The sequence below is a fragment of the Microtus pennsylvanicus genome, chromosome 14, assembly GCF_037038515.1.
Source record: "Microtus pennsylvanicus isolate mMicPen1 chromosome 14, mMicPen1.hap1, whole genome shotgun sequence".
In the NCBI taxonomy this organism is placed as follows: Eukaryota; Metazoa; Chordata; class Mammalia; order Rodentia; family Cricetidae; genus Microtus; species Microtus pennsylvanicus.
In genome coordinates, this window is record NC_134592.1 from 7,192,368 (window position 1) to 7,213,528 (window position 21,161).

Sequence of the window (21,161 nt, forward strand, 5' to 3'; positions counted from 1 at the left end):
CGGCTTGCTGTTCTAAACGTGTTTTTATGCTTATAGTTCAAACATGCAAGTGGTAGTTTTTTTGTTTGTTTGGGTTTTGTTTTTTGGCTTTTTGAGACAGGGTCTTACTAAGTAGTACTGGCCACTCTAGAACTTGATATGCAGACCAGGTTGGCCTTGAACTTACAGATCTGCCTGCTGTTCAGGGCATCTGCTACCATGCCTGACATGCTGTTTTGATGAAATCCAGTTTGTTTTTGCTTGTGTTTTGGTCTCATACCTAAAATTGTCATCTAACTCAAGATTGGGACCAGTGTTTGTTTTAACTCTTGGAGAGGGTTGCCCTCCCTTACTTGTTGAAGCTGCCATTCTTTGCTCTTGGACTCATGGTGGGGGGTGGTGTCTACTTTTGAACTTTACGTGGAGTCATGTGGTGGTTGTGAATGGTTTCATGGATGGATGATCGTGCATGGGCACTCCACTCTGTCTTTAGAGACGTGGACTGTTACTGGACCTGGTGTTCACTGACTGAGCCAGGTTGCCTGGCCACAAGTCTGAGGCATCCTCCTGTCTCCGTTTCCCCAGCTGTGGAGTTCCAGGTGTGTTGGTGTTGTTTGTGTTATCTTTAAACATGGGTTCTGGGGATCCAGACTTTGATGCTCTGGGTTGTGCAACAAGACTTTACTAGCTGGGCCATCCCCTGCTCTTGAGTGTGTGCTTTTTCTCTCACGTTACATTTATGGTTTATTTATGTGTATGTGTATGGGCGGGCACGTGGAGCTGGGCTGTCTACTATGTCAGTCTTCCAGCTCAGGCCTTCAGGGTTGGCGGCAAGTGCTTTACCCACTGGGCCATCTCACTAGTGAACATCCCCACCCCTCACTTTCTTTTATAGTTTTTTATTTTTGAGACAGGTTGTAGTCCAACCTGGCATTGAACCCATGATGAGTTTTGCCTCAGCCACTCCAACACTAGAAAATCCATGAACTACTGTGCCCAACTTTAGCTCCACACAGTGTCCCTGACATACTCAAGTCTGCCTAGCTCAGAGCAGATTGCCTTTTCACCTGCTAGGGAGCATTTGGGATTGCGAATAAGGTGCTGTGAGCATTGTTATGTGCCTTCTCTTGGAGTTACCTAGTCTAGAAGTCAGTTTAGAAGCTGCACCTGTGTTAGCCAAAGAGCTCTCTGCACAAGTTTGGGATGGTGGCAACCAGCTGTGCTCAGAGGAGAGTGAGATAATCTCCTGAAGTTAACCTTCCCCCTTAAACTAAGCATGGCCCCTCTGACGGATGGGGCTCAGCACAGGGCTCTTCATACCTGGGAAGCCACTGTCACTTATCTGTTCAGTAACACAGGATGTTTTGATAATGTGCCAGTTACTAAATGATTACACTAAAAAAAAAAAAATCAGGAGCTAATTTCCTCCCTGGCTTTTAAAATGGAAACTTATTAGTGTTGCAGGAAATGTAAGACATGGATGTGGGAGATAAATAAATGGTGACAGATATAAACACCAAGCGCTGCCATGCACTTGGACCTCACATTTCCTCAGTCTGCGTAGATAGTGTCCATCCTGCAGGTTTTCAGGACAGCAGTGTGATGTCCCTGACACTTAAATGTCCAGAGAACAACTGCTGGCAGCTGTGGGTGGATTTACTACTTAGCTAGTGATTGGGATTCAATGAACAGACAGTTTTTAGACTATTAGGTGTCTTTTAGATAGGAAGGGGTGTGAGTCTGAATGAGTCTTTGCAGGCTCATGGTTAGTGGAATCTGGAGAAGTGTTTATGTGTGTTTGGGGGATCTTGGTTGGATTAGCCCATTGGGCGCCAGAAGCTTGGCTACAAGAGGAGGGCCAGCAGACAGCCTTTTGGATGGACTTGCTGCCCCATGAGGAGGGCCAGCAGACAGCTTCTGGACGGCCTTGATGTCCCTTATTCTCAGAGTTTCCAGATTACTGAAGTTTAGCCGCCCATGTTTCACTTCTAATCTGTTGGTGCCTTGCAGACTCATCCCTCTGGTTGATCTCCTTATTTCCTTCCTGGTGCAGCTTCTGCTCCAGATGTCAGTTTAGCAAGTGCACTTGGTCCTAAACCTGCGACTGTGGTCCCTGGAAGCATGGTCATGTATCTTGTGCTCAAGGACTGGAGCTGGAAGACTTCAGTTGATTGTGTCAGAGATCCCTAGCAGCCAAAGTCGAATCTCCTTTTTGTCTTCCATTCAACAGAAAACTCCTGACCAGAGGCATTCTGGGAGGAAGAAGTGCAGACAGTTCCTGAGTGTCATGTTCTTCCTGTCGTAGCAGGACCCAGCCCATTCTCGTGTGGGGAATAAATATTCTCTGTGTATATTTAGAATAGCTCAACCCAGTGGTAGGAAGGAGGGAGGAATTCATTTTTGATTTCTCATCCTGCACCAGCACAGTAGTTGAGCTCAGTTCTCATGTTGCTGCCCTGGAGACAGGCGTCATCCTAGGTTCTGTCTGTGTGCTAGATTTGGGGAACCAATCTGTAATGATGCTTTCTGTCTCTAAAATAATTGCATAGAATTCAAGGGTAGGGGAATGGGTCAGTCCCCACAATTTCAGATGCTTAGTTTGCAAGTAAGATTGGATTAGAACACTGTCCGCAGTGCTCCTGCTCTTCTGCCTTGTTCAGCTATCAAGAGATTGCACCCCATGGTACAAGATACAAAGTAACTCCATGTAGCATTCTGTCCAATCTGCCCCTGCCAGATAATCCCAGCATCTGGCTTTAAAAAAAAAAAAAAAAGAAAACTGTGTGTGCTACACATCCCACCTCTGCACACCTGGGAGGGCGTTGTATACAAAGTCCCCAAAGGGCTTTCCTCAGTAAATGTGGGCAGAGTTAAATCTGAACTGGAAGCCTTCATTTCTCAGGTCAAATGTTAAGAGGGATGGTTAAATTGTCTTTGTGTCCTTATTAGAATACATTGTTTCAGTAAACGATGACTTGCCAGTTAGCCAGCACCTGCAGACGACAGCCCAGTAAGGGCTCTGGGTGGATGCCGCAGACTTCAGCTTCTCTCATCTTGTAGAGCTGGACCTTTTAATTTCACCCTCAGGGTGAATAATTCCAGATGTTGAGTGAAATTCTTTGGAATTGTTGCATTTGAAGAGTGGTAGAGGTGGAGAGAGGTGGGAGTCTAGAGTTTGGGGAAAGGCCTGGAAAATAAAGTAGTGGAGAGAGGACAGAAGCCACAGCTCCTTTGCTCTGGAGGGAGAGATGGTTTCGTGTCTGCCCTCCACCGTTAGCTCTTCATTCTCAGTACCCAAGTGAAATGCTGAATTCAAGACTCTCTTACTGAATTAAATTTTGGAATGAGGTTCCATCACAGGGTAACAGAAACAAGACTTCCCCCCTTATAGCTTGGCTGTTGAACCCCAAAGCAGGAAGGTTACTGTGGGGGAAATTCAGAGGCTAACTGGAAATGCCCTTGTGACAGGGATGTGACACCATCTAAGCCTTCATCTCTGCTTGTACTGTCCTAGCCTGTCCCCTGACACCAGCGCCCGGTGCCTGGAAAAAAGTGGCCCCCAGGGACGAACCTCTTGGCATGGGGTCAGGAAGCTCAGCTGTTTCCTGTCTGTGTGTTGTGGCCACAACCTTAGTTGCCTACCTGTCAGGTGGCTTGTTACCATACAGCCACACTGCCGCTGGTTGGGGCACTCTGATTTCACATCAAATGTTCAGATTGTGTGTCATTTTAATGGCAGGTTGCTTCACACGTGTGTGTTGCTGTTTCCTGTCCATGCTCAGTTTAAGTTTTGCCCCATGTCTGTCTTTGTAAAACAAGGTTAAACCAGTATTAAAGCTCTTACATTAAAGATTCTACTTGTGCTGGGTGTTGGTGTCACAACTTTAATCCCAGTACTTGGGAAGCAGAGGCAGGTGGAACTCTGTAAATTCGAGACCAGCCTGATCTACAGAGCAAGTTCCAGAATAGCCAAGGCTACACAGAGAAACTCTTGTCTCAAACAAACAAACAAACAAAAAAACCTATACTTGCTAAAGGAAAAAAATAATACTTATTTTTCGAAAGATTTTTGTTCTAGTTCCCCTCAAAGCAACAGGGCACTGGACCTTACTGTGTCCTCTGGTACCTCTCTCTTGTTGTTGGGGTTCTTGGGAGGGCTCCACTCCCCACCCAGTGAGTGTCCATCAGGGCCTCTTAAAACAAGATTGCAGGGCCGGGAGGATGGCTCTGTGCATAAAGCACTTTAAGTGCAGTGTGAGGACAGCGTGAGTGCCCGGCACCTGTGAAAAGAGGGGTACGGTGACACAGCACCCATAACTCCAGTGCTGTGAGACGCAGAGAGGTGCATCCCTGAGGTCCTCTGGCCGGCTAGTCTAGACAAGGTGCTGAGCTCCAGTCCAGTGAGATAGAGTGCAGTCAAAGATGGCATTTGATGTTGACTTTTGGCCTCCACTCATCTATCCACTAATGAGTGTGCGTACACGCGGTGCCACACACACACGTGTGTGTGCACAAATAGATTGAGGTACCTTAAACATTGTAAATCACAAGTTTGTGACTTCTGTCTTGCATTCCACTTCTGAAACCACGTGTTTTTGTTGTTGTTTAACATGTGTTTACTTATTTTGTGTGTCTGACTGGGGGCTGGTTGTGGTGCAGACCATGGGGTGAATATGGAGGTCAGAAGACAGAGTTGGTTCCAAGGACAAAACTCAGGTCATCAGCCAGCGTGGCAGCAAGCACTGTCACTCACCCAGCCAGCTTGGCAACACCAAAAAGCCATCAGTTGGTATTCAGGGCACCGTGCGCCTCTGGGTCCTTTTCAGATGACTTTGGTTAGCTGGCAGAACCCCCTGGGAAGAGAGCCTTCAGGGGAAAGCACCCTGACTTCTAAACTCAGGTGCTCCCAGTAGATAGTACATTACAAAATCTGTTTGCCTTCTCCCAGCAGATGCTGCTGGCCAGGTGAACTGGAGTCGTCTGGGAAGAAGGAACCTCAGTTTAGAACATGCCTCCATCAGATTGGCCTGTAGGCTAGGCCGTGAGGGCATTTTCTTGATTAATGGTTGATGTAGGAGGCCCACTGTAGACAGTGCCAGCTCTGAGCAGGTAGTCTTATGTTCTGTAAGAACGCAGGCTGAGTGAGCCACGGAGAGCAAGTCAGGAAACAGCATCCTCCACGGCCTCTGCTTCAGCTCCTGCCCTAAGTTCCTGCTCTCACTTCCCTGAGTGATGGCCTGTAAGCTGTAGATGAAACCCTTTCCTCCTCAGCTTTCTTCTGGTCATGATGTTTGCCACAGCCATAGAAATCTAACTGGGGGTGCCGAGGACCCCACTCTGACAACCTCTGTATTCAGAGAGCAGAAGTGTCCAGAGTGTTACTAATCCTGACTTGTTTCAGCCTTCTCTGAGGCCTTTTTTTTTAATCTTTTGATTAGAATTGAGGTTTGGTTTTTGTTTTGTTTCTTTTATTCTTGTGTGTCTGTGTCCATGTTTGACTGCATGCATGTCTATTCAAGAAGGGCATATGTGGAGGTTGGAGGACAGCTTGTGGGAGTTGTTTTTTCCTCCACTATGTGGTTTGCAGGAATTGAATTTAGGTCATCATGTTTGGACAAGTATCTTTACCTGCTTGCTTGCTTTTGGAGACAGGGTTCCGTTGTCTAGTGTGACCAGCTTGGAACTCACTGTGTAGCCCAGACTGACTTTGAACTTAAAGTCTCTTTCCTCAGCTCCTGGGTTTTGAGCACTTATTCTTTACTTCTGAATTTCCTTTCTTTTAAATTTGGGATGTACACAGACAGGATATTTCTAGGAGCTTGTAGAAGAAATGGCCTAGAAACTGGTTGTCTTGTGGATGCACCAGCAAGCAGAATGGGGACTTTGTCATGAAGCCCTTGCTGTGTTTCTATGACTTCAAATCACTCCATTTTACACTAGGTTATTTTTCATTTCAAGTCTTTTGGGGGGGAGAGGCAGTGCTGGGGGTGGAACCAGCTTTTTGCAGCTGGTCAAAGCTCTATACTGAGCTACATCCCAGCCCTAGAATTTTAAATTACATTTCTATTTAAGCAAGGGGAGCTGGCCTTACTGTAAAGTTGTTCATTCAGCAGAGGGTCTTGGCTCTGCTGAAGGACTCCTACAGGACAGTACTGCATGTGACTGGGATCACCGCCTCCTTCTTGGAGGGTTCAAGTGGGGCGCACTGTCCTTGAGCAGGAAGCCAAATCACCGTTGGGTGACGCGCAGCAGCGAGGTGATGGGACCTTGTTTCTGTAATGACAAAGCAACTTCAGCCAAGTGGATGTGAGTGGAGAAAAGGAACCTGACAGACACGGCGTGCAGGCTGGTGAGGGGCCTGAGTTGGTCTGGAAATCAGGTGTGAATGGCTTCATCAAGGGGGCATAGGCGGCTCCTCCCATGACTGTATCTTGCTGGAATGAAGGTTTCCCATCTGGTGTTGACTCAGCGCAGCCTCCCCACCCCAGTGGACTTTCACTGCCCAAGCCTGTAGCTGGCTTGGCTTCTGACTCACTGTTAAAACGCTTCCTCTTTACCCTTAAGTCTCATGTTGAATAGTTCATTAAGTTTGTTCGCTAAGAGTGTTGCAGATCTGCGGTCCATGTCAGCTTGGGCGGGAGGGTTCTCAGGTAGGGAACTAGAGTGGGGTACCACTGGGACTTCCTGAAAGAGTCAGTTGAGTTTTTTCCAGCTCATGGTTCATGGTGGAGGATTTGTAGTTGCCTGCCTGGGGTATAGGTTGCTGTCACTGTACAAATATCTAGTTATCTATATAAGTGAATGTGGTTTTTATAATTTAAGCACATTTTTAGAACTCTTATGGTGAGTATTAATCTTTTGTGCCCTCACTAGGAGCAGGTGCTTTCAGGGAGCTGGCCATGTGCCAGGTGGCCATCCTATGTCTCCTGAAGGGAGCTGTCTATGTGTTAGGTGGCCAGGTAGCCACACTATGTCTCCAGGAGGGCCCTTAGAAGGAGAGGCATTCTTAGAAGCTGAGAGCCTTCAGGTAGAGTTGACTTATATCTGTGTGTTCCACACACGTCAGCGGCCTTTAGGGGTCCCTATTTCCCTGTGATAACATGCTGTTTGTACTGGGTGATCATCAAGGGAGGTCAGTCACAAACATAATGATGCTGTCACAGCCACAGAGACAGAAGAGTGGAGAGACTAAGTCCAGGCATGTGGGTAGGTGGGGAAAGTGAAACTTAATGCCTGCCTTCTGTTGGCAGTTACTTTGACCACGGTTCCTTCCTCTGTCTCTTCCCTGCTAGACCCTCTGTTTAGTTGATCTAATCTTACGTCCTCTCTTGGTGAACAAGCCAAGGTAAGAGGCATCAGCTGCTCATTTCATAGTGATTTGCAGTCACATCCCCTTTGCCTCCCCTAGTTCCTCCTAGCAGAACTTCTTGTTTAAAGGAACACCGGGCTTCAATTTTTCTTGTAGTTTGGATCTCATATTTATCAGTAGCTTCTCTTTGTATTTGTATGTGGTGTATGACATGGTCTTGTGAGTGTGCCCATGTGTGAACTGCAAAGGCCGAAGGAGGATAGCAGGTGTTTTCCTCTATTGCTCTTTGCCTTTTGTCTCTTGTTGAACTGGAACTTTGCCTGTTTGGTTGTGTTGACTCTCTGACCATTAAGCTCCTGGGATCCACCTGTCCCTGACTTCTCTGCTTGGGCACACAGAACCATTCCTGCCCAGCAAGCAGTCTTACTGAGCCATCTTCTCTTTCATAGTAGTTATCTTGATGAATTCATTACCTTTTGGGCAACAAGATAAGTTCAGAGAGGCAATAGAGATCTACAGCTCACTGTAGAACACTTATAAGGGACTCTAGGTTTGACCTCTGGCTCTACAAAAAGAGGAAAAATTGATTGTGGTCTAGAGAAATAGGAAGTCTAGCTGTCCAAGTAGACATGGTGATGTAAGCCTTCCATATAGAGAAGGTAAATCTCTTTTTGATGGCTTGTCAGAGTGACCATCAGTCATCACAAGTTTGTGGCTGTACTGGAGAGAAAGCAGTGTTAACCCACGGGAGGTAGACCTAGGCTTCCAGTCCACTGTATGAGTGGGGGAACTCAGTGTATGGGAGTGTCTCAAGGCTCCCGGAGCCTAAGGCTGAGAGCACTGGTACTGGAGTGAGCCATCATGGGCTCTACTCTAGGTCCTATCCTGGTCCTTAAAGGTTCCCTGTGGGTATTTACTGACCATAGATAGGTATTGATAGATTATGCAAGAAAGTTCTGTTGTAGCTTGTTTTTGTCTCTCTTTGTGTAACTCATCCTTCTGCCTCCTGAGTCTTGAGATTACAGGTGTTGTTAGTTCCTGTGTCTGGCTACAATTCTTCCCTTCTTGAAACTTAGAATTGTTGCATGTGGTCTTCCTGCTCCATTTATAATATATGTCACTGTGAGAGTCAGTATCATTACCAGTTGTGGCTGACTGACCATAACGTTGCCTTTTTAAAGTGTGATGTGTGAGTGTTGTATGAGCCAGAAAGATGCTCTTCAGAGGAACAGGATTTCATTTCAGGTACCCACATGGCATCTCACAACACTCTGTAACTTCAGTTCTAAAGGATCTGACACTGTCTTCTGGACTCTTGGGGGACATATGTGCAACACAAACACATGCAAACAAAACATCCATATAAATAAATAGTTCTTTTGGGGACATAGTCTCTCTGTTTAGCTCTGGCTGTCCTGAAACTCACTCTGTAGACTAGGCTGGCCTTGAACTCACAGAGACTGGTAACTGGAGGTTTCTCTCCCACCTACACTTTGGCATATTAGCTCAGGCTTATTATTAACTAGCTCTTACAACTTAAATGAACCCATTTCTATTATTCTATATTTTACCACAAGGCTTGTGGCTTGTTACCTCACATCTTGCTTCCCCAGCCACTGCTGGGATCTCTCTGACTCCACCTTCTTTTCCCCCCTCTTCTCTACTTGGCTTTCTGGACTAGCTATATTCTGCCTGGCTACTGACCAAATCAGCTTCTTTATTAACCAATGATAATAAGACATTCATAGCATATAGAAGGACTTCCTCCACCATCTCTCCTTTTCTGTCTAATTAAAAAGGAAGGTTTTAACTTTAACGTAGTAAAATTACATATAACAAAACAGATAATCAAGTAAGAATTATAGTTACAATAGAGATCCTTCTGAATCTGCCTTCCAAGTACTAGAATTAAAGTTGTTTGCCATCATGCCAGAATTTGTTTTTGAGAGTGTTAATGTAAATACTATTTGAAATGAGTATTTCTAATTAGTAAAGTAATCTTTATCTTGTTTTATATTAATTAATTGATTGATTTGAGAAAGGTCTCGCTATGTATCCCAGGGTAAGGTCACACCTGGTCCAGATAGTTCTTTGACTGCTCTGGTTTTGTTTTACATAACATGTCTTAGGAGCGTGACAGTGACACCCCCCCCTCTTTCTTTCTCTCTCTCTCTCTCTTTTTCCCAGGACAGGGTTTCTCTGTGCAACAGCTCTGTTTGTCTTGGAACTAGCTCTGTAGACCAGGCTGTCTGTCCTTGGACTCATACAGATCTACCTGCTTCTGCCTGCAGGGATTAAAGGTGTGTGCCACCACCATCCAAGGAAAATATGTTTTAAGTAAGGATATGTTTATTTTATATGTATATGTGTGTATGTTTTGCCTGCCCTTAAGTATATGTACTGCTAGAATACCTGGTGCATACAGACTACAGAAGAGGGCATCGAACCCCCTGGAGTTGCTGATGGTTATGAGCTACCATGTAGGTCCTGGGAATTGAACTCAGGTCCTCTGCAAGAACAAGTGCTTTCAAATGCTGAGTCATCTTTCCAACCCCAATGTTGTATACAAGACAGCAGTATCTTAGTGGGGTTTCTATTGCTGTGAACAGACATCATGACCACAACAGCTTTTAAAAGGAAAACATTTAATTGGGGCTGACTTAGAGTTTCAGAGATTTAATGTCCACTATCATTACCACAAGAAACATGGCCGCATGCAGGCAGACATGGTGCTAGAGAAGGAGATGAAATTTCTACCTTGATCTGCAGGCACCAGAAGGAGATTGTATCACACGGGGCATAGTTTAAGCATATGAGACCTGAAAGTCCATCCCCACAGCAGCACACTCCCTCCAGCAAGGTCACACATTCAAACAAATGAGTCTGTGGGGCTATTCCCATTCAAACTTCCACAAATACCAAAAGAAAAAACAATCACTTTGACGTCTTTACACTTGAAAGTTCTGTAGCGTTAACTTTGGTTGTTTTATTTTGTGGTTCTGGGGCTCTGCCTCTCTCATCCCAGCCTGACATCACTGGACCAGCTTCAGTAAGTCATGCTCTCCTGCTCTTCCCGAGCAGGGTGCTCTGGTCCCTAACGTTGAGCCACATCCTGCTCCTCCGCTCCTCCAGGACTGGGATCCATCTAAGTTGTCCTGGTATTCTCTTGTAGCATTAGTGGCAATGGTCATCTGGCGAGTGTGGCTGTCCCTATTTTCTAGACTTATCTTCTTAGCAGCAAATGAGTATTGGAAAAAGTGTTTTTAAAAAAAGTGTGTCAAGTGTCTCTAAAACGGTGTCAAACCTAGAGGGTAAGTTCTCACATGATATTCCCTGACTCTTGAGTAGCGTGCATTTGATGTGTCACTGGCTGCTCATCTTCTGATGCAGGTGACGTCTCGGGTATCCCATTTTTCCCAGCTGAAGAACTTATTAGTGTCAGAACCAAGTCGCGGGTTTGCTTTGTGTGTTGCTGGGTTTGTGACCATTGTGGTCTGTGCGAGGAGACCTGGCTCCTCTGGTGGAGGATAGTGAGAAACTGAAACCTGGTATCAGGGGCTCGTTTTGATTGAACTTTCTGTTTCTGTGCCCCTCAGGAGATAGAACTTGATCTTCTGTCTCCGTGTACACCCACTTATATCTGTGTATAGTGGTATGTTACTGTGTTTTAATAAGTAAAGCTTGCCTGAAGGTCAGTCAGTGCAAAGCAGCCAGACTATAGCCAAACAGGCCAGGCAGTGGTTGTACACGCCTTTAATCCCAACATTAGAGAGGCGTATAAGATGGGAGGAGATAAGTCTCACACTCAGTCTCACTCTGAGGACTATTTTGGTTTGAGGTAAAGGTAAGAGCCAGTGGCTTGCTGCTTTGCTTTTCTGATCTTTAGGTTGAACCCTAATATCTGTCTCTAGGTTTTTATTATTTGTGCTACATTTGGCACCCAATGTTTGGGGTATGAACTCACAAAAGAGCCACCCGCACAGGCCGGAGCTACATGTGCGGCCCCAATCTCCTCTGGCTAGGCTTTCTTTTTTCCCCAAGCCTCTGAGCGAGTTTGGGATTTTCCTGTTGTAGTCTCTCTGAAACAGTCTGCAGCTGCCACCTAAACTCCAGAAGCACCTAGGTTCCCAATGCCACAGGACTCACCAGCTCCAGGCTGGTTCTGCCTCCAGGCGCCTCCTGCCACACATGCTTTTTCTGAACGGTCTCCTGAGCATTTTCAGACAGCCGTCTCTGTCTCTCTCTTCCCCCACTGTGCGATGTGGGCTCTCCCTGAACCCCCTTCTTGGGCTGCTGCCAAACTAGGTAGCTGTCTTGAAATCCAGTCAGGCTTTCTATGCAGCAGCAATCAGTCTCACATCTTCATCAACATCATTGGCAGATTTGGTAAGAAAATTGGAAATTCTTAAAGGAAGAAATTAGTTAAAAGAGAGAGTTTTTCCCCCCACATTAAAAAAAATGGGAAAAATCGTTACAATTGAGGGATTTGGGTCTCTGTAAGATAATATGCTAGACAGTCTGAAAATGGAATGATTAAATGAGAGATATCTAATTTAGATGAGATTTATATAATGTCAATTGTAAATATTCTCAGCATTATGATTTTTGTCTCATCACTAAAAATGTTGGTTAACCTGAGTGCTAAGATACGGGCCTTAGAAAAACCTAATAAAAAAGATCACAGAGATATTCAAGTCCAGACAGAGGAATTTAATGGAGAGCCAATTCCAGCATTGCATTATAAGAATAGAGAGGAACAGCCTAAGGTTTTCATAAACCAACCTTAATATACCCAGGAACCTTACAGGAGTTGCCAAATAGCAGAGGCTTTGTTACAGATAACTGGATTCCTGTGTCAATGTTAGATTTAAGGAGATTCTAGGAAGCAATGGTCTCATAAGGTATGCATTTACCTTTTGTGAAGCAAATGTTAAACTGGTGGTCAGTTTGTAATAGGATTATCCATAAAGACTGGATAGAGTTGGTTAAAGATGTTTTAGAGACTGGTCCACATTACCATGGAGTGTGTGGTTCAGAGAAGAGGCTGATGTTATTGAACAATGGAGTAAAGCTAGAGGCAGGGAAATCTTCCAAGATCAAATTCTTGGAGAAGGAGATTATGCTACTATAAAAAAGACAAGCTGTGTGTGTTGACCACACCCTAGATTTATGCAGCACAGCAGCTTTGAATGCTTGGGACAGAGTTGGAGAATCAGGAAAGAAAATCGAGTCATTTACTAAAATTATACAGGATGCAAAAGAAGCCTTTATGGATTTCTTACAAAGATTGACTTGAGCAATAAATAGAATGATACCAAATTCAGAAGCTAGACACATAATAGAATCTCTGGCTTTTGAAAATGCCAATTCTCTACGCAAAAGGATAATTGGGCTGTTAAAGGCAAGGTCAGCACCTTGGAGGAATGGATTCAAGACACAATTAGTATTGAATCTCATGACCATGATGGTGAATGGATAGGAGAGGTGATTTCCAGAGGTTTAAGGAAAAATCAAAATGTCAAATATTATAATTATCGCAAACAAGGTCAGCTTAAAAGGGACTGTAGACAGGGTGCTCCTAGAAACAATGGTTTTTTTCTAAGAATAACCCATTCAGAACACCCCTCTGCTGGATTATGAGGAAGGTGTGGCAAAGGCAGGCATTGGACTAATGAGTGTGGATCAATGAGGAGTATTCAAGATAATCTTTGCTATTGGAAAACTCCATGAGGGGCTTCTTACAGGCCTTTATGCCAAATCCGGTTCAGTCCTTTCCTGTTATTACAGAGGCAACTCCTTCCCAGACAATTAACCTAAAGCCTAATATAAGAAACCATACTGCTCTGGATAATAGAACAGCTATAGAAGAGAAAACAAAAAATTCAGGAGAAACTATAAAGTGAGTATTTTGGCAAATTTCTATAAATGAGCAAAAACCAAAATTAAAAATATGAATAAATGACATCATTGAAGGTCTGGTAAACACAGGTGTGGATGTAATAATAATTTCATCAGAATCTTGGCATCCAAATTGGCTTTTTCAGGATATAAATGTTTAGTTTTTAGGAATTGTAACTTTATCTCAGGTAAAACAGAGTGTGAGATGGGTCAAATGTATAGGGCTAGAAGTCCAGAGAGGAAGATTAAAACCATATGTGGCTAAAATAGCAATGAAATTGTAGGGACATTTTTTGTTACAGCAATGGAATACTCAGATTAACATTCCCCCAATCTTAGAAACAAAGTATAAATTAATGTATGTTTCTGGAAAATATTAGAAGGTTTTTTTTTAATTAATTAATTAATTTATTTATTTATTATGTATACAACATTCCTTCCATGGAACCATATGGTTGCTGGGAATTGAACTCAGGACCTTTGGAAGAGCAGTCAGTGCTCTTAACCTCTGAGCCATCTCTCCAGCCCCCTATTAGAAGGTTTTATAAAGAACAGTTAACAGTTGTCTTGCACGACCAACCATTCAGGTTGTACAAGAAAGGGCCGAGTATCTGCTGCTATTTCAAAGGCACCATCAGCCCTCCCTTTAAAATGGTTGACAGACAAACCTTTATGGGATAAGCAATGGGCTTTAGCAATAGAGAAACTACAGGTTTTAGAACAGTTGGCACAGGAGCAACTAGATGCTCAGCATATTGAAGAATCAACCAGTCCTTCCTTGGAATTCTCTTACATTTGTTGTTAAAAAGAAATCTAGAAAATGGAGAATCTAAGAGCTGTCAATAAGGTGATTCAGCCAAGGGGCTCTCTGCAGTCTGGCATTCCTCTGCCTTCTCGATTGCTAAAGGATGGCCTCTTATAGTTATTGCTTTAAGAAAAGATTGTTTCTTCACTAAACCTTTACAAGAAAAAGATAAAGAAAAATTTGCCTTCACAGTGCCTACTTATAATTCTCTCCTGCTAAAAGATACCAATTGGAAGGTTCTCTCACAGGGTATGTTAAATAGTTCTACCCTGTGCCAATATTTTGTAAGTCAGTCATTGGAAATGATACATAAACAATTTCCTGAATCTATAGTTTACCATTACAAGGACGGCATGTTGGTATCTGATTCAAATGTAGATACTTTAGAAAGAATGTTTGAAGAAGTAAAGAAAATTTTTCCTTGTTGGGGATTACAAATTGCTCCTGGAAAAATACAATGAGGAGATTCTATTAATTATTTAGGTTATAAAATAGGTTTACAAAATATTAGACTACAAAAGGTAAAAATTAGGAGAGATCGAGTGTATATTCTCAGTGACTTACAAAGAGTTGTTTTGCATATTGAAACAGTTGAATTTATACCAGATGATACAGAATTGACCTTATTATTTATTCAGGTACAAGATATAATTAGGAATAGCCATCATCCCATATACATAACCCACATCCTGTCCCATGTGGGTCTGCCAGATCCTTTAGCACATGCAGAAATCAATCAATTCTTCATTGGAAATGTGCTAAAGACCTCAGAATTTCATTAAAAAAATATGTCAATAGCATTTAGAAAATTCAGTTAATAAAGCATTATGCAATCTATTTCTGAGGCTATTTATTATCCCTTTCTGTTTATTTAACATATCCTTTAGAGTTCATTTTGATCTTTCTGTAACTGCCTGCCCTGTAGGATTGTGTGGTATCCCTGTAATATACTTCATATTATAATAAGCAAAAAACTTTCATTTTCTTAGAGACATATGCTGGAACATTGTCTGTCTTTATTTGTACAGGTATACCCATGATTGCCATAACTTCTAGCAAACATGTAATTACATAATCAGTCTTTTCCAAACTCAAAGCAGTTTTCCATTGAAAACTTGAATTATAGGTATCAATGATGTGGTGTACGTATTTTAGTTTTCCAAACTCTGCAAAATGGAACACATCCATTCCATCTGCCAGATTTTGTTTCTTTGAGGACTCTTTGGGTTACTTCCTGCAGGTAGTAGTGTTTGGCTGAATAAAGAACAAGCAGGACATTTTCCTATAACTTACTTGGCTTGTTGCCATGTGATGGAAAAGTCTTTTTTTTTAAAACCTGTGAGGAGAAACAGGGGACCTGACTTAATGCTGTCCAGGTAGCTAGCTGTTTCTGTCATTTCTCACAATTTTTGAAAGTCGCTTGCTCACACTTCCTGCTTACTCAGTTAATATTATTTCTTTCTTGGGTCTCTGAGGGAGTTGAAGACTAGATAGTTATAGATTTCCTTGTTTACCAGATGTGGAAAGCAAGTTATTATAGGAAACAAGTTAGCGCAAGCCTTTGGGCTCACCAAGACAGGATAGATAATGGAGTATTTTCTCTGAATTTGTCAGATGCAAATGGACTAAACATTGTTAATGTATTTATTGCCTGTATATATTGTATATAGTATTATACTTATTGTATATAGTTTTCTTATATTAGCTATAGCCTTCCTTTTTTATTTTAGACAAAAAAGGGAAATATAGTGGTATATTATTTGTGTTTTAATAAATAAAACTTGCCTGAAGATCAGTGCAAAGCAGCTACACTAGTCAACCATACAGGCCAGGCAGTGTTTACACACACCTTTAATCCCAGCGATTATAATAGTTAGCTAAATAGGCTAGGCAGTGGTGGTACACGCCTTTACTCCCAGCACTAGAGAGGAATATAAATCCAGGGGTGGGGGTAGATGGGTCTTATGCTCAGTCTCATCCTCAGTCTCATCCTGAGGATTCATGGAGGCAGGATTGCCATTTTGGTCTGAAGTTAGAGGTAAGAGCCAGTGGCTGACTGCTTTGCTTTCCTGATCTTCAGGTTGAACCCCAATATTTTATCATTTGTGCCAAATATATGCTCATTTCTATATGTCTGGGGAGTTTATACTGACCCTGTTGGATTCCCCAATATACTCCTGCTTCCTTTCCGTCCTTCCATCAGCTTTGTCTAGGACTGTGTCCTTCCTTACATGGTCACTGCTACGTCTGTGCCAGGTCACCCTCCACCCTCAGCCTGTTCCTAAACACAGAAGTCTTTCTTGCTCTATCGGCCACAGAATGTGAGCTCTGACTCCTTTATTCTTTGACCTAAAGAAAGTTCTAGATAAACCCTCAAGGATTTTTTTTTCATGCTTCCATTTTGTGTCTCACTTCATTTAGATTGATTTCCTTTACCTTGCCAAATTCTCCCTTAGGTTTGTTTCTATACTTGTCATTTATCAGACTGACCTGATAACTCCACTTCAGCCTTCTGAGGGACACCTGGACACGACTGTTCAAATGCACAAGCAACAAAAAACGTCAGCGAGCAGAAGGAAAGCTTGACAGAGATGATGAAGTAACCTTAGGGCAGCTGATGCAGGAGAACCTACAAAGAGGGACATGGAGGTGATAGCCTGTAGCACAAACTCTAATTGTTCTTAGTAAAAACCTGGAGTCAGATATTAGGGGGAGTAAGCCAAGAGATCAGAGAAGCAGAACAGCCTGGGCGTGGGCTCCAGTGGATATAACAGCTAAGTCCTGGAAAGAAGAAATTTATTCCCAGAGTGGCTAGTGAATTCTAAGATGATGCCCATGTTGGGTCGTCACTGCATGTCCTTATGACCCGCGTCTTTGGGGAAGGCTGGAGGTTTTCTCTGGGACCCCACAGTGGAGGTGTTTTCTTCTTGCCTGATAAGGAGAATTGAGCAGAAATAGGCAAATCATTTTCAGAATACTTAAAACACATGTGGATGGTTAAAACAAGCATTAAAATTTGCATTTCACACCGGCTAAGACATGAACATTAGGTGGCATAAAGGATTAAATGTTTTTGAAAAAAGCCATTTAACAGAAAATAGGATTAAATATGGTCTTCAAAGGGTTAATTGATTTTTCTAAACCTTAATAAAATGATAGAAGAAAAAGAACCAATTAAAATTTATTAAGATAGCTTTCTACCCTGTCTCAAAACCAAAAAAATAAATATAAAAGATAATTTTCCTTAAACTAATTTCTGTAAACTAAAAAATAGTATAATTCATAAAAAAAAAGGCCACAACGTAGAAGAATTTTATTTGTAGCTATAATGCCTCAGTAGAACAAGAGTAAAACAGTTTCTCCAGCAGGAAGAGCAGTGTGTGGTGTGCATGGAGCACAAGTGACCCAGAACACAGCTCCTAAGAGGCTGCAGCTCTCCAGGCGGCATCTGAGCGCTGTGGTGTTGAGAGTGTGGTCTGGGTTAGACTTGCTTGGGAAGGCATCATAGGAGCTGTAAAACATTTCTCTGTTCCTTGGGGAGTCCAGGAATTTCATCCTCAAAATTAATTGGAATAATAAAAAGTATTGTGCAAATCATCACTGTAAATTTATTCACTCTATGAAAATAATATTTATTAAAATTAGCATATCAGACTCAATTCATAAATCCATTAAAGTGATTGTTGACTGATATAAACATGAAAGTCACGAGTAAAATAAAACTGGAACAGAAGCTTGTAAGCAGTTGACTATGTCCAGGAACAAGAACTGAAATGGCAATGTGGGCAAGTTCAGTGCGCACGTGACACTTTGGTAGGTGGACTTTTCTTTACTTTTCAAGTGCTTCTGTGTGCTTGCACTGTTTGAGTGAAGGCGCTCAAGCTTGTGCACCTGCTTCTGTGGCTCCAGAAAGCCCCGCTGCTGTGTGCATTTGTGCTCTCGGAAGCCACGCTTCCCTTCTGGCTTATCCAGAAGTCAGGGCCCCTGTTTCTCCTCACAGGAGGTTCCCCTAAAAGATTCTGAGAGGTGGTGTCCAGTAGCTGTCTAAAAGACTTGTTTCCTTCGGGGGTTTTAAGAATGGCTATTTTGGTGATATTTGAAGGAAACAAGCATGGACTGTAGATGACCCTTAGGTTCTCACTTGAGGGTTTTCCTATTAGGCTTGTGCGCTGTTTTCTGAGCTCTGCACGGCTGGCATTTGTGGTGAAGGGCCAGAGTCCTCTGCCCAGCTCTGAAGAGAGCCAAGAGTCTTGTATGGCTTCCAGTATTACTGGGAACAACAAACAATAGTGTCCGAACCTTAATAGTACTGAGCAACAGTGTAAGGAGAAGTATAGAGAAGTAGGGTTAACAGTATGGATTCAATGTAAAGTCTTTAAAATATCACATCGTACATTTTGGCAGAGCTCGTTTTAGATATTAATGTAAATGCAGTGGTAAGAAGTAATACATTTGCTCAGTTTTCCAACTACGTAACATTCTAGAAACCTTAGAGTAGCCAGGCGGTGATGGCAAACACCTTTAATCCCAGCCTTTTGCAGGCAGAGGCAGGTTTGAGCTCTATGAGTTTGAGGACAGCCTGGTCTACAAATCGAGTTCTAAGACAGAGCTACACAGAGAAACCCTATCTCAAACAAACAAAGAAGAAGAAAGAAAATCTCTGGTAGTTAGGACAAATAGAAATGTGGGAAGCAGGCAGTATATTATAGCAGTCGGTGTCTTTGGCAGGTAGGCCAGGCTGTGGGCAGGAGGGAGAGGGGTCAAGGGCAGCCTTATTCCTGGCACTTGCTCTCTCCTGGGGGAAAATGAGTACACTCTGTGTGAATTTCTTGGATACATTGTCACACTGGTGGAGATGGGGGGCGGTGCTGAAAGTGTTAGAGCTTTGCTTGTCATAGTTGTAAAGGCTAAAAAGGCCAAAGTCAAGGTATGGTCTGTACGGCTCCTAGAGACTACCAGCGTTCCATGATATTAACTCGTTTGGGGCTGTCCCCCTCCATCCTCTCTGTATTTTCTTGTGGCTTTTTCTCCATCTTCCTCTGTCCAAATTTTCTTCCTATAAGAACACCAATCTTGTTGGCTTTAGGGCCCACCCTGTTACAGTTGTGACCTCGGGTTAACTTGTTTATGAAGACTCAGTTTCCAAATAAAGTCATACTTTGGGGAACACTTCATCACAGTACCACACCTTCCAAAAACCCAGCTATTTACTCGTCTACAAAACATAGCAGTAATAGAGTTACTCTCAAAGAGTTGGAGTGAAGAATAGTAACATGAAATGTCTGACTGTCAGATGTTACCAGAGAGCTGGGCTTACCAAGGACCTGATGCAGCTCCCTGAGATTGTTCAAGGCACCTTTGAGTCTTCTGTTCCCCTAACTGTCCCATAGTTCCTGCATCACAGGTGGGGACACAGAAGCGTCCCACCCAGCTGTCCCTTATAATGATTGTGGACATGCCAGTTCCTCTCTCAGCGGGCTGACCTTGGATCTGACCAGGAAATTTACTTTGTTTTGTTTTGACCAGGGAATTTTCACAGCCATAATATTTGCTATAGTAGAAACTAAATCGTACCTGTTGACAAGCATCTACATTGAGAGAAACCTATAATACGGCATGGTACCTCTATCATTTAGGTTGATAGAGTGTTAGTGTGCTGGACTAAATTGCTATTTTTCTTTCTGCCTTTAGCTAAACCATTCACACAGCTTGTGAAGGACATGCAGCTTCATCGGGAAGATTTTGAGATCATCAAAGTGATCGGAAGAGGGGCTTTTGGTGAGGTAAGAGACTCTCTTACCCTCTGCATGGCCCAGGCTCTGCTGGCTCCATACTTCTTGGGCACCTGTCTGCCGGCATCATCTGCAGAGCTTTGGGTGGTAAACTCTGATAAACAGAAGAAAACAAAATTTATTATTAGTGAATTACCCTCCATATTTTGGGGCTTCAAAAACTAGCTTCTTGGAGATACTATAAATAAATTTTCAATTTGTTGATTGAATTTTTGCGGGGGGGAGTTCTTCCTCTCTCCTTTTTTGTTTCCTTGCTTTTTGTGTGTGGTTGGGGAATGGGGGTATCAAGATCTCATATAGCCCAGACTGGCCTTGAACTCACTATGTAACTGAACTTTTGATCCTTCTGTTTTTGCCTCCCAATTGCTGGGATTCCTGGCTCTTGACATTTTTCAAAAACTGCAAGAGGAATTAAGTGAGGTTTACTCTGTGGCATCAGCACCAGTGCTGTCCTGCCCTGTCTGTCCAGGACAACTTTCTCTGCTCCTCCAGGCCATGCAGTCCACGCACTGTAGTGAGGTTTTGCTCTGGAAGTACGTTAATCACTGAGGAAGAGTCAAACAATAGAAAGGCTGCGCATCCCACCGTGTGGCTTTGTGCTCTGCCTGACAAAAGAACCCACGGGCATTACCCACTGGGTACTAGTGTAAAGTACTGCCAAGAAAGTCATGTAGTACAAGGGGTGCATTTTCTCCTTAAAAAAAGCCAAACCAAACAATGAAAGAAAGTAATTTAGAGAGTAGCTGCTTCTCTCTGGGGTCCCATCTGACTACAGAGTCTAAACCAGCTCGGGGTTTGGGGTATATCTCTTCTGCAGAAGTCACTTGTGACACCCCCACTTTATTGCAGGACTGTGATGGACTCTGTGAATATTGTTCTTGCACCCTATTCTCCTCCCTCTGCGTTCCCATATCTCCTTTCCAGGCCCATTTCTCTTGGCCCTTTCCCCATTGGGGAGAGAACCATCCAGTCCCCAGTGACTTTTCAACAACTCCAGGTAGATCTTAGTCCTGCCCTGGATTATTTCATACAAACCACACGGATCTAAGAACACGATTGTGTCTGACAGAAACAGAGGCCTGTTGCTCTGGAGCCAGCACCCAGTCGACAGAGTATCTCCATCCTGAAAGTCCCCTCCTGTCTCTAACAGTACCTCACCCACACCCAGACAGTGATTCTTCCATTTTCACAAGGAGGGAACTTTTTATTTGAAGGAGCCACAGGTAAAACCTGAGTTCCACATGAAGTCAGTAGCTTACCTGATGGTGTGAGTGTGGGTTTGTTGTAGAGTGAGAAGCAGAGAAAGTCTGGCAGAGTCAGCCAGTTTCCACCCAGCTCACTGTTTGCCTGTAGTGGTGAGGAACACATCAGGGCCAGC

At 43.3% G+C, this 21,161-nt stretch overlaps 1 protein-coding gene across 2 annotated transcripts in view; it reads left to right on the forward strand.

Annotated features, from left to right (window-relative positions):
- The window catches only part of Cdc42bpb (CDC42 binding protein kinase beta), a 96,131-nt gene that overhangs the window by 16,375 nt on the left and 58,595 nt on the right, over window positions 1–21,161 (forward strand). For both annotated transcript variants that reach the window (XM_075948002.1, XM_075948003.1), the window contains exon 2: window positions 19,683–19,774. In XM_075948002.1, coding sequence (XP_075804117.1) covers window positions 19,683–19,774 — 92 coding nt within the window. The remainder of the gene's footprint in view (window positions 1–19,682; window positions 19,775–21,161) is intronic.